Raw genomic sequence first — 13,538 nt, 5'->3', positions numbered from 1 at the left:
CTTGGTAATAAAAACCGAATTACGCACATGTGTCTGATGCTGGGCCATGACTAATATGTGTGGTGTGTGATGTGTGTGTGGAGGGGGTAATCTGCAGAGTCGAGCTCCCAAGAACTTGACCCAGGGGGTAATAAAATCCATAAAATCCATATTGTGCGGCCTAATGAGACGAACGGTGCTCTTTCATGTATTTCGGAGCCTTATTAATACAGCAGGTGGACGCTTAATCTCCTTTCATTTCAAATGTCGAGAATAAATCAGTAATGTGGAGGAACATTTAACAAAGGTCCGGACTACAAAACGGATCCTCGAGCTGAAAGATGTTTCTCATTCTCGTCTGTTATTGAAGGTGAAAATCTTGTTTTTAACATCTTAAACTCAACACGCCCACAGAAGAAAATCCAAAGCCTCTTTCAAGTTTTAAAGCCTTGGCTTTAATTTATGGAGCTAATAACAGGGCGTAAAATCAAACTATTCACATTATTGCCCATGCACAAGGAGATTTAGGAGGGATAAGCTGCATGGGATAATCTAGACTATAGGGAATGGATTAAATCACATGTTGCTTTGCGGTGGTTTTTTTGCTCAGTCTTGCCTGGAAAGCCGAAGAAGTCCAGGGTTACTTTGTGATTGAAGCCTTTCACATGTTGACTTCAGGCCTCAGCGTGTTTCAGATGTGTCCCATTGTTCAGCAGCGACTGAAACGTCTCTCTGAAGACTAAAGTTTGACGGTTTGTGGCTTTCTGAAAGCAACATCACGCACACAGATGTCAGGTTTTAAAGGCTCTGGGAACATTTTACAAATACTAAACATTCATGGTGTGAAGATCTAAAAAAAAACTGAACTCGTTTGCAGTTCTTTCATAATGTTGGTCTGTGTGGGAAAATGCTTTTTGGGCTGTTTAATGAGAAAATGTCCTTTTGGTAGATGGAGTGAGCAGCTCCTTTAGCACTACAGTACTGCTTTCAGCACCCGGACCACAGCAAACCTTAAAAGGAGGGAAGAAGCTGCAAATGCAGTCGGTTCAAAGCTTCTATCAACGTGCTCTTTCCAACAAAAGCCGACTCTACGTTTGGACAGTGGTTCCAGATTTCTACAGTTTATTCTTGTCTTCCATTGAGGAACCAAAGCACTGCGGAGTTCACGGCCAAACAACAGCAGACTCCCCAGCTTCCTCTGTCTGCTGCTTAGACCGTGACCATCGGAAGCTTCGGCGTCCTCTGCGGTGACGCTGCAGGGTTTCCAGCTGCTGTTCGGTCAGCAGACACAGAACAGACGCAGGACTCGGCTTCTCAGACGTGCTGACGCTTCCAGTCGCACCTGATTTGAAATGAAAGTGGCGGTGGATCGCAGGTCAGGTGTGTAATGAGCTCCTGGTGCCTGGTTGTGAGGCGTTTTCAGGGACGACGGCACGCTGTATAATTAATGTGCCGGTGTTGAATTCACAGCAGGGAAACGCTGCTGGTCACTCTGCTTCAAGGACAAAACCACTTGGCAGAGGATGCAGAAAGTGGAGCAATGTGGAAGAACTGCGTGTTCACAGCAGAGTTCAACACGGACTGGTTTCAGGTGTGAGGAGCTGGATGGAGCTGTGGAGGAGACGGGAGGTGCTGCTGGCTGTTTGTCCAATCGAACATAACATAACGGAGCAAATGCCGGCCATAATCCAGCCTTTCATACATTTAAACTAACGCAGTACATGTAGTAAATGAGTACTGTCCTCACTGGTACTGTGTAGAAACAGGAGGATACCTCTGAGTCTGAGTCTCGCTGTAAGCTGACGTCACATGAAGACGACATGCAGCGTGAAGAGGGATGAAAGACGTCGCCTGAACTCTGACAGTAACAACATTAACGGACTGGAAACAGGTCAGACAAACACAGTGAAGGTTTATAAAGACAGTGTGTGTGAGGACAGATGGAGAGAGGAGTAAATCTGAGTAGAAATCAGGCGTCCAGGATAATAATCAGTGACTACATCAACATTTATTTTCAGATTTAGGCTTTCCTAAACAGCACATTCCTTCGAGACGTACATGCTCTTCAAACATTTCAATGAAAAGAATAAAACACTTTTAAACATGTCTGAAAGTGATGATTACTGTAACTGTAAGGCTACTGGTCAGGCACACCCATCAAAGCCACGTGCAGGAGTGATGACCTCAGTGTCGACCTCCCTGAAGAACCTCATTGGTTGATCACAGCTGAACAATATCACAGTATTTTTGTCTCAACTTTTCACTTAAAGACAATTAAAAACGTTAAAACTGGAGGCTGACCAGTGACAGGTGACAGAGCAGTGGCAGTTTGGTCAGACTGAATGAATGAACGAACGCGTCACAGCGGTGTCGACAGGCCTCTGGGCTGAATGTTGTCCCGGAGCAGCTGACCTGCAGGTCTGCATGAAAACACTGTAGAACTTCCAAACCATGTTTTTTTTGGTGTGCGGCATCGCCGATGACGCTTCAGTGACGTGCTGTTATTGCTGGAATGAATGGTGACTGCCCCCCAGTGGCATGAGCACCTTTAAAACATGATGCAAACCCTGAGACAGAACCCAACTGTTGAAACTGAAGGTCAAAGCAAAGCGTCTGAGCAGCAGCTGATAGAAGCTCCTCCAGGACTGTCCCGCTGGGTGTAAATAAAGTTACTGATTGGCTGACTGAGAGGGAACAGGTTCCCTGGTCTTCCTGGGTTGATCCTGAAACCGGTCGAACACACCAAGCGCCGGTTTGCACTCACTTTATTTCCCTGCTGCCTCTTCAAACCCGGCACTAACTGGCCTGCGACCTGGAGGCCAGCTCCCTCTCCCACTCCTCCTCTACCACTTTGTAAAGCTCCATAGTGGCTTTGGCGTCCTCCACCGAAGAGTGACCCTTCTTCCCAGTCTGAGGACACAAGAGAGGACGAGTCTGACTGACACATTCTCACTCTACAGGGCTGCACTTCACATCATTTGTTATATCGTTATATCATACGTGGCTCAGGTGTGTGCTGGCTGTAAAAAATTAATATCACCTTTATGCACCTGCAGGTTTTCACATCAGCCTAAAGCCCCTTTCAGACATGGACTTACGTAACTGTGGCTCTCCAGTAAAGAAATGGCTTTTTGTCATTCAGACACGCATCTATTATGCAAATGTATCATGACAAGAACATTTAAAGTCCAGTGTGGAGGATTTGGAGGGATCTTTTGGCAGAAATGCAATAAAGCGTAAAATCACCTGAAAATAAGAAACATTGTGCTTTTATTACCTTAGAATGAGCTTTTTATACCAACAGAGAGAGCAGGTCCTCTTCCACTGAGTCCTCCAAGTTTCTACAGGAGCCCAGAAAGGACAAACTAAACTCTGGCTCTAGAGAGGGTCTTTCAGGTTTTTAGTGGGCATTGTAGGGAGGGTGAGGCGAGGGGTGTTCGCTGGTTGCAGTCTGCAGCCTCACCACTAGATGTCACTAAAGTGTCCACACTGGTCCTTAAAGGAAAGAGCCGCAGTGCTCTGCATGGGTGACGGTGAGCATTATTTTTTTTTTACCACTGAAATCTACATAAATGGCCACTGGAAGATTGCCCTAATGGTCATTGGTGGGCGGCTTCACCAATTAACAGACTCAGCGATTTCAGAGTTTCTTAGAAGGAAAGATCTGCTGCCAAACTTCCGACAACGCACAAGCACTAAACACCAAGACGTTGAGTTGAGATGTAAAGCAGTTAGCAGGACATTCATTCACTCGTCTGAGCAGCTGGAATTTATTAAAAACTGAAAAGCTAATCATCAGAGAATGAGCCGATCTGATTGTTATTTAAGTTTTTTGATCTTTTATACTGAAGAATGATGAGAGGAATCTCCACAACAACTTCAAATTGGTTCATTCAGTGTTTGTGGTTTATTAAGCTCATGTGTTTTCATTGTGTAAAAGAGATAATTAAGTCATACATTAATAAATAATCATAAATATATTACTATTCCTGCTGTAACTCTTGAATAAAGGTTTATATTTCACTGTGATTGTACCGTATACTGTATGACTGCATGTGACAAATAAACTTGATGGATTGATTGATTGATGTTGTTGTGATCTAATAAGGCGTATACTTTGTGCATTTAATCTCTGCTGAAATCTGCCGCTGTGATGTTTGGGTGGGAAAACGTTCACATTAACCACTGAAAATGTTCTTCTTCTTGCTCTGAGACATTTGCGCCGTAGACTTGCTCCTACCTGGATGTCACGGCATAAGATGGCCTTGGTGAGTCTCTTCAGCGAGGCGCACTCGCTCACGGCGAAGCCGGCCTTCAGGTTGAGCAGAGGGATTCGAGACGTGTCTCTGGTCATGGCAGCGGGGTGAGAGTAGCTGAGGACCTTGAAGTCGTTGTGGACGGCGTGTCCAATCACCACCTTCCCCATGAGCAGCCTCAGGATCTGCAGGCGGAGGAGACATTCACTCATTCAGCTGAAACAGTATAAACTGTGGAACATTCAAACTCTGAACTGGAAATGCACATGAAAGCTTAGAGAAGAACTTTTTTTCAACTGGACTATTAGTTTAGAAGATTAGCTGCTCGTCTCTGTCTTACAGGATAATAAACTGCACATCTTTGTGTTTTGGAGTGTAAGCTGGACAAAAGCAGCAATGTGATGCCATCAACTGGGGCTTTTGGGAATTTGGGCATTCAACACTGTTACTTTTATCTTTAAGAGCAAGTGGAGAACGGTGGAGAGGAAAGCTTACAGGGTCTATACGTTCCATCATATCTGCGTCTCTGCGTGGGAAAAGTTCTAAGATGAAACAGAGGAAACACACTTTCACTTCCTTACCTCCTTCCTGGCCTCAGAGTACGGCATGGCATTGACGAGGTCACTGCGCCGTATGCCGCTCCATCGGGTGCGGTAGTCAGTAACCGGCACGGCGGGGTTGATGAATTTATCATAAATCACATCTCCTTCATAGGACACCACACTGCAGCGTGCGAGCTGGCTGATGCTCCCCTTTGGTCCTGAACCCACCATCTCACAGTCAATAGCGAGGTACTTCGTGGGGACTCTTGCTGGCGTTTGGGCGGCGGCGGGCTGACGGCCGCTTGATGCCGAGGGCCGGTGGGTGCCGCCGCCGCTCACAGTGGCGGTGGAGGAAGGCAGGCTGTGTGTGGATGTTGATGGCTTGGAGCTCCAGTGGGAAGAGTTGGCGGTGTTGCCTGGATGAGGTAAACTTTTGTTGTAAGTGGAAGTGGGACATTGTGGATGCTTTGTGGATGCTCCGTTCTGGCGTTGTGGAGCTTGTTTGGTCTGTCCCGTTCTGTGGTTGGACTTGTATTTACCTTCCAGGTATCCATTTTTCTCTAAATACTGCATCTTTCGACGAAAGCATCTCTTTTTCCTCTTTCGGTTTCCTGCTGGGGGTCTCTGTGCGGTGTCATTAGAATAGCACGTGTTGATGATCAGGTTCGTTTGCGACATGGTTGTGATCGCAGTCCAGCACAAGTTAAGATTATTGTTTCCTTAGCACACTTCTACACAGAACAATTGTGTAGATCTCCTTATTTTGACCTCTTCAACAGGTCTTCGGCCTTTGTAGTCCTGTTTGTATCAGCTGAAACCAGATTAAATGCATCATCCTGCAAGACAAACACAACGTTATCAGACCCTGTCTGGATTTGACTCTAGTGTTCTGAGAGATCTGCTCTCTTATCAGATAAGTTTTAAGCGTAGCAGTGGGGCAACAAGCATTTTCTCCACAACAGGGGGATCCAGTCACCTAAATTTGTGGTTATAACTTGTCAGAATTAATTTAGCTTTATATGACATGGAACAACCGACACTGGATTCATTTTCCACAATATTATTCAGACCCCTGTATATAAAGTTGCTCATTTGAAATTTTTCTCTGTATTTAGTAATAAGGGGCATGTTGTGGGTGGAAGCACCCCTTTTAAGTTAATTCCTTCTTCCTGTACCACCAATGCTAACTCTTGATTGTTTTATTTTACTTGAACTCTATTTTTATATGAACTTTCTGTTACCTGGGATTGAGGAAATGGAAAAACAGGAAAAACATGTTTACATGATGTGTTGTTAGACCTGTTATGATTTTGTTCCAAATAAAAATTTGAATAAAGTTGCTCATTTGAACTACTTCATATAATGTTGGTTAGTTTAATCTACAGCGATGCATCATATTCTATAAGATCATGTTTGTAGCGTGGCTGTCCTGTGAGAACCTCGTATCTCAGAAAAACAGCCTGGTTTCAGCTTTATGACGATGCATTTCCCAGCTGATCCAAGAGGCTTTTTGAACAGTTTTAGCTGAAGAAGCAGGACACTTTTCTCAAGACATAAAGGAAAACTTTATCCTTCAGTTTATCACAAACATTCCGCATCAACACATATGGAGATACGTGCTTTTTTATGAAAAACTGCCATTTGCAAAGTAATTAAAGCTGTCAGATAAGTGGAGTAGAAGTATAAAGCTGAATTAAATGGGAACACTCAAGCACCTTCAATCCGTACTCAATGACAGTAACGTTACTTGAGCAAGAGTACTTGCAACACTCCTCCATGCATTAGCTTCAACTTCCGTAATATTGGACAAGTGATTTACAAGCTACGCCGAGAAAACTACGTACAAACAAGTGAAACGCAGCTAATGTCTAAATTAGCTCGTTAACCTTATTTAAAAAGTATTGTTACCGCCGCAATGCTGAACGAACTAACTTTCTCTTTTGACGTTAGCCACCGCTGTTGACTTCCTGCAAACGTTAGCCGGCTAACGCTATCTGAGGTAAACTATGCTAATTCTGTAGTTATCGGTTGTTGGATATGATCGTCTCTCAAGGGAAAATTCGGCTAAGCGTGTTGAAGAACGTAGGTAGTTTGATATCCACAGATTCTCCATTAGGAAGTCTCTGAAAATTACTTTCTGAAATGTAAAGCCAGACCTGCTGCTGTCACCGCATGCGTCTTCCTGCTCACAACAAACAACAACTATCTATATCCGGGTCATGGTGCGTTCGACAGACAAAATGTTGGACAAATACATTATGTATATCATAATATGTAATAATATATTATATTATTAGTAATACCACTGAATATTATACGCATTATCTGTATAGTATGGCTGTATAAGCTTGTAATTTTAGGCACTTGACAGAATGTTGCTCGACTTTATTTCTGGTGTGACGTATGAGAGCCGAACTTTTAGTTCTAAATTTACGTGAAGCACGTTAACGCATCGGCACTATACATGTGAAAGTTACAGATTGCTAGCTAGCTAGAGGCTCAACACAACAAGCATTTGTGAAACGAAAAGCCCGCGTTATAAATGCTGGTTGTAAGGACTCTGTGTGTGTGTTCTATGTGTTTTAGACACTCTCCGCCTTAACTGTAAAAATAACGTAGCGCTTACAAGCTAACTTATGTTAGCATTAGCTCGCCTTCAAGTCCCATGTCAGCTAACCTGTCAGCAGCACGAGATGTGGACATGTTTACGTCAAGCCTTTCAGCAGAACAGCAGAGACAGCTGACCAAAGGACTCACCACTTTCCTGTCCCAGTACAGCCACGTGTCTGACTCCTACATAATCGTGCGTACTCGCGACTGACCCCTGTACAGTTGAAGCCAGCTCTGTCAGAAGAGTGAATGTTGTTGCCTTTTGAAACAAACGCTGCCTGCCGCCTCAAAGGGCCGTGGCACACTAACGTTAGCTGATTGTGTACATTTGTAAACTTATCATGTGTCTCTCTGCTTCCTCTGTTTGATCTCCATCAGCTGCAGCAGTGATCCACTGAAATAAAAAGTTGTATCCTCCAAATGTCTGTTTTAAGAACCCTTCATCCCATCCTTCAGTAGTTTCTCTAATAACTGTCAGTTTGTAATTCCCCTGCAGGAGTTCTTCACTGAAGACCTCTGGCACACATTACCCAGCACCTGGCTGCCTGTGCTGCAGGACCTGTCTTATCCTCAGATTGCAGACCTGTTACTGGATGCTAAACATGGAGACAGAAGGTACTGTAGCACCACAATCAGGCCCCCCACGAGATGGATAGATAGATAGATAGATATACTTTATTTATCCCAAGCTGGGAAATTGCAGTGCAGCAGCAGCATCACACACAGTGAAATAAGTGAAAAATTGTGAAATAAGACTATAAAGAACAAACTATACATAATAAAATATCAAAATAGCGAGCAGCAAAAATTATATACATAATAAAATAGCAAAATAGAAAACAGTAGTAATAAAAAGTATTGCACAAAAAAGAATATCTACGGCAAACGGCAGTGTGTAAAAAATAAAGTGCTGTGACTGTAAGCATTACACACCGTGAAAAAAGTGAAGTGTAAATCCTTAATGAAAAAAAACAAGAAAGTGAAAGAAGTCAGAAACCCACGCCTAAAGTAAGGCAGGAAAACATGAAAGCAGCAAAACTAGGTTAGGAAACATCAATATAAGAGAAAGAACTGAAGCACTAAACATGAAGGGTCACTTCATGGGATCTGAATAATATTTCTTTTTAGACTTATGAGGAGTCTCAGGCTGTCATTGAGTTCATATTGAGTAAAAAACCCTGTCAGTTCTGAAATGACTAATGAATGAGGAGTGTTTAACAGCCTGATATTCCCATTAATGGAGGCAGTTTGTTCTTCAGCAGCATGAGCCCCTCGCAGGATTTTATCGACAGTGAGAAAAACACTAAATCCTGCCGGCCTTCGATCTAAATAACGACCACGCAGACTTTGTCATCACAGGTATCCTTCGGTTTGGCCTCTGTCACTCTTGGCGTTTCGTGCCACGGCTCACGCTCTGGCGTTTCCCAGAGACCGCAGGCCGGAGCGAGGCCGGGCAGCCGGCTCGGGGAAGCCCGACGAGTTCCTGGAAAACCAGAGCCAGAGCTCACTGCTGGGACACATATTCAGGAAACACGTCAAACCCAAGAAACAGCACGAGATCCGCAAGCTGGGCACGGTACTTTTTAGTTTGCATTGAAGGAGACGGGCTTGTTTTTCTGTGAATAGTGTTTTTAATCTGTTTCTTCTTTTTAAATCCCAGCTGGTAAAACAACTGTGTGACCAGACTGACTGCAGCAGAGTGGTGGACGTGGGCTCCGGACAGGTATCACTTCAGCCCCATTACCAGGCAGAAGGTTGATCTATGAAATGCAGGATTATGTTCAGTTTCTGCATTAGCATTAGAGATTGTAGTTTTGCCAAAGCAGCTATGATTAAGCTGGACAAACATTACTCCAACTGGAGGAAATACAGCATTTGCTGGGGACTATTTCCAGCGGCGGATTAATCCACATTTGGTGCTGTAGTGAGCATCTGTGGCAGCAGGACGGTGTGTGTGTTCACGGTAATGACGGAACATGTCAGCCGGAGCAACAGTGAGGTTCGCTGTTGGGTTTTTAATAGTTTTTGGACAACAATGGAGCTTTATGACACAGGAAGACGATCTATCAGGCTGTTATCACACACTACCTGCATTCACTGTTGCTTTGGGTCTTTACGTCGAGTAAGAAATAAAAGATTATGGAGCCGACACGCTGAGACCTCACACGCTCATATTTTAGCGCATCACCTGTCAGAAAAATGTTGTCACGTCTGCACGCCAGCATCGCACATTCCACACAGCCAGTTTTTCCACCGCTCTGCTCCCAACAGGGTCATCTGACTCGTTTCCTGTCCTTCGGGCTCGGCCTGTCTGTGACCGCAATTGAGGCTGATCACACCCTGGTTGCTATGGCGTCCAAGTTTGACGGACAGTTGCTGTGGGCCCTAGAGAAGGAAAAGCAGAAAAAGGTTGGTGCTTTGCTTTTTGAAGCTGACATTAATCTGGAGTTGTGTTTGTTTCCACCTGATGAATGTCTCTCCAATATTTACTCTCCTTGTAGCTCTTCTTTGGTCACCACGTGGGCTGTAACTATGGAGATAGTGTGTGTTGTTTATCAATGCGAGTGACACCTTTCACATATAAGTAGTAATTTGATGCATTGTTACCATAAAAATATTGATTATAGCGGCTTTGAAGTGGTCATAAACATCTTTGCTCCTCCTAGAAGAGCTCCTCCTCTCTGGGTCCGGTATCACAGTTCGCTCCTCGCCATGTGGCTGGTTGGGTAAACCCCAAGGCACCATGGGAGGCCTTCATAAAGCAGCTGATGGCTGCAGATTGTCAACTCTCTGAGGGTCCCCCGACTCCATCTGGACCCAGCAAAAAGAGACTGCGGGGCTCTGCGCATCAGGATTGTTCATCATCTCGTGGTTCCACAGACTCTGATCCTCTCTCACAGGACTCTGAGTTAAACCAGAACGAGTCTGAAGGGGAGTCACGTGACTCCTGCTGCTCCCGTGTCCAGCCTGTCTGTCAGGAGGGGGTCCGTCCTGAGGAGACCAGCCAACGAGGCTGTCCAGACTTTGTCCTGACTGGTCTCCACGCCTGCGGGGACCTCAGCGCCACCCTCCTCCGCCACTTTGTCAACTGCCCACATGTACGCGGCATCACCTCTGTGGCGTGCTGCTACATGAAAATCACCACCAAAGAAAATCCCACCCCTCCAGGACTGGTGGAGCGCCCCGCCCCTCCGACGCCAGGCCAGGAATCGCTTCCCTCACAGTTCGGGTACCCCATGAGCTCCTGGGTGCGGGGGTTGCCGGGACATCAGCTGTCCTACAAGGCACGGGAGGGGGCGTGTCACGCTGTCGAGGACTATGTGCGGAGGCTTCGGGAGGAAAGCGAGCTGCTGAGGACACACTGTTACCGGGCGATGCTGGAGACCTTCATCAGGGACACGAGACCGGATCTGCGCAGGGCAGGAATCCAGACCATAAAGAAGGCCCACTTACTGCCTTTTACAGAGTGAGTGACCGCTGCAGAAGTTACGTAATTTATTGTAATTTAGAGCAATCACGAAATGTCAATTAAACTTGAAATTAATTCACTTAATTTAAAATCATTTAAGGACAGATTTAGTGTCCGAAAGTATTAATTTAATCATTTTTAATGATCTCACGTTGAGGTTTTTCATGCATTGTTATCATTTAAATGCAAATTTAGTTCATAATTAAATGTTTGTATTCAAATGCTCTTTTAGATTGATTCATTTATTAAAATCAAACACAGGAAAAGGAGGGTGCTCGGAGATACTCTAAAAATAATCCAGTGTTATGTATGTTTCTCCAGCACGAAGAGTTATGTGATACTCACCAAACTGCTGCTCTGCCTTTGAAAATGTGAAAATATATCAGAGGAGTGGGAGAAATGATGCCCTTTGAGCCACTTGAGGGTTTTATCCTCCTCATGAAACCCGACACATTCAGAATAAAGGCCTGTTTCTTTTTTTGAACTTTATTGCCTTAATGCAAAAAACAGGCAATTAACATCATGAAAACAAAATTCATCTTGAGATTGGGCTTCATTTGTCATATAAAAATAACAATACAAGAAGAGCACACATTTAGTTATTTCAATACAAATCTACAGTATTACAAAAATGGTACAAAAAAAATAAAATAAATGACAAAAAACAAAATATTGGTATGGGTGTCCTAACCAAGATAGTCAAGGACTGGCGCCCATCTTCGTAAAAAAGTAGGCATTTTTAACTAACTGAGCAGTCATCGACTCCATCATGGAGACATGCCTTACTGTTTGTAACCATGTGAAATCATGGGAGGGCTTGCTTTCATCCAATTGACAGTAATCATTTTTCTTGCAATCATCAACAAAATATGCATCATGTAACGTTGTTCGATAGTGAAAAGGTGGTTAGGGAATACATCCAATAAAAATATAAGTGGGTCCAGGGGGAAGTCCATTTCCAAAATCTTCTTCAGTTCTTCTTTGATGTTTTTCCAAAATGTCTGTATTTTTGGGCAGTCCCAAAATATATGAGTGTGGTCACCAACCATAGCACAGTTCCTCCAGCATTTATTGCTGGTTTTGGTTTTGGAGACAAAAGTTTTTAAGGGTGTCCTGAAGAATCTTGTTTTGACCCTCCAGTCAAATTCTTTCCAAAGTTGACGTCCAATCCCCAATCTCCTCTCGAGCAAATGTTTTCCCAAGATTCATCATCTAATGTTGTATTTAGTTCTCATTGCTGTTTAATATGCAGTGTGTTATCTGACATATCTGACATTAGCAGTTTGTACATATGAGATATTTGTTTCTTTGTTGATACAAGGTGCTCAAATAAATGTATAAAATGGGTTTCTATACTTATAGGTTCTCTTTTGATATTCTCCCAATCTGTATTTTTTATAATATAATGTCTAATTTGTAAATACCTATATAGGTCACATAAAGGCCTGTTTCAAATAAGTCCACATGGTTTCCCCCTCAGCTGAGGTAAATGAGGGCCGCTATTTGAGAATTAGGGGTGACGTCCTCCTCCTTTTCCCTCTCAGGTATGCTCGTCTGGGTCTGGCTCGGGTCGGCCTGCCTCCCGGGTTGCCTCTGGACCCGGAGCGGGTGGAGTCCATGTTGAGGCAGCAGGGCAGGGTGGTGGTGTACTTCAGCTTGGCCCTGCTGTTGGCTCCCGCGGTGGAGACGCTGGTGCTGCTGGACAGGATGATCTACCTGCAGGAGAACGGTGAGCCGCTGGACGCTGCGACACAGACTTATTGAATTAACTGCGGGTCCGCTCTCTGTTCTAAAGCCTTGTCTCTCTGCAGGTGTGGACAGTCGGCTCGTTCCTCTCTTCGACCCGAACTTCTCGCCAAGGAACTTTGTGCTGGTGGCTCTGAAGGCTCGCGGATAGGGAGGAGGAGTACACTCGTCACTCTGCTGGAAAAAGTCTATGAAAGTCTAGTTCTGTTTTACACAAGGAACCCAAAGTCTTAAGGTTATTTTGATTTTAGCTTCAGTTTTTAGAGATCTTAAGTCATGAATTTTAAGGGAAGAGTCTTTTGCTGGACACATTTTTGCTGGACGCTGGAGACACGTCCGTCCTGCAGCTTCACTGTGACACAGAAACATGCAGGAAATCTAAACATGGACTCTCAGTCCTGCTTCCAGAACACAGCGAATCCATACAGCAGCTTTTATCATCAGCTTCCTCTGACATCATGCACCAGCTGTCACTCAGTGTCTTCATGTCACCACGGACGCAGTTTAATTGCATGGTCTGGTTTCTGTGCATCATACAGTATGGGTTTGTGGTTTTGCATGTTTTTTTGTATTTTATTTAAACTCTTTTTGCAACGCACCACGTGGCTCTCGTGTTCTGAGCTTTACAGCATCTGTAACTCAAAGTAATAAAGAAAACCATTTTTATTTTAGTTACTAGTTTTGTTGATTTGTTGGATGGAGGCAAAGCTGCTGTTTGTAGACTTCAACACAACAGGACTGATAAAGAGCAAAGATTATTTTCTTATGGAAATATCCCAGGAGATTGGAGTTGCAATATTTTATGTTGGCGCTGGGGGGCAGCAGAGCTCCACAGCAAGCTGCCAGACAAAGACTTTGTTATTACCCATTCACATGTGGATATTATTAATTATACTGGTTTTATTTACTGGCAGTTTCATGCAGTTTCATAATATT

At 44.1% G+C, this 13,538-nt stretch overlaps 2 protein-coding genes across 5 annotated transcripts; one reads left to right on the top strand and one right to left on the bottom strand.

Annotated features, from left to right (window-relative positions):
• Positions 1 to 1,970: 1,970 nt before the first annotated feature.
• isg20l2 (interferon stimulated exonuclease gene 20-like 2) lies at positions 1,971 to 6,967 on the bottom strand. The gene is made up of 4 exons (XM_041942852.1): positions 6,934 to 6,967; positions 4,817 to 5,613; positions 4,220 to 4,420; positions 1,971 to 2,889 (listed from the first exon to the last, which is right to left on the bottom strand). The coding sequence occupies exons 2-4, from the start codon at positions 5,453 to 5,455 to the stop codon at positions 2,776 to 2,778; spliced, it is 954 nt and encodes a 317-aa protein (XP_041798786.1). The 5' UTR covers positions 5,456 to 5,613; positions 6,934 to 6,967; the 3' UTR covers positions 1,971 to 2,775.
• A 276-nt stretch (positions 6,968 to 7,243) lies between these two features.
• On the top strand, positions 7,244 to 13,273 carry mettl25b (methyltransferase like 25B). Of its 4 annotated transcripts, none has more exons than XM_041942778.1 (8): positions 7,244 to 7,580; positions 7,884 to 8,002; positions 8,747 to 8,963; positions 9,048 to 9,110; positions 9,659 to 9,796; positions 10,057 to 10,853; positions 12,401 to 12,585; positions 12,668 to 13,273. In XM_041942778.1, the coding sequence occupies exons 1-8, from the start codon at positions 7,443 to 7,445 to the stop codon at positions 12,751 to 12,753; spliced, it is 1,743 nt and encodes a 580-aa protein (XP_041798712.1). In that variant the 5' UTR covers positions 7,244 to 7,442; the 3' UTR covers positions 12,754 to 13,273. The 4 variants fall into 4 exon arrangements, with proteins under 4 accessions (XP_041798712.1, XP_041798711.1, XP_041798710.1 ...); XM_041942777.1 differs by having other exon boundaries at positions 10,054 to 10,853; XM_041942776.1 differs by having other exon boundaries at positions 8,732 to 8,963.
• Positions 13,274 to 13,538: the final 265 nt, after the last annotated feature.

The sequence above is a fragment of the Chelmon rostratus genome, chromosome 8, assembly GCF_017976325.1.
Source record: "Chelmon rostratus isolate fCheRos1 chromosome 8, fCheRos1.pri, whole genome shotgun sequence".
NCBI classification, from domain to species: Eukaryota; Metazoa; Chordata; class Actinopteri; order Chaetodontiformes; family Chaetodontidae; genus Chelmon; species Chelmon rostratus.
This window is presented reverse-complemented; position numbering and strand designations above follow the sequence as displayed.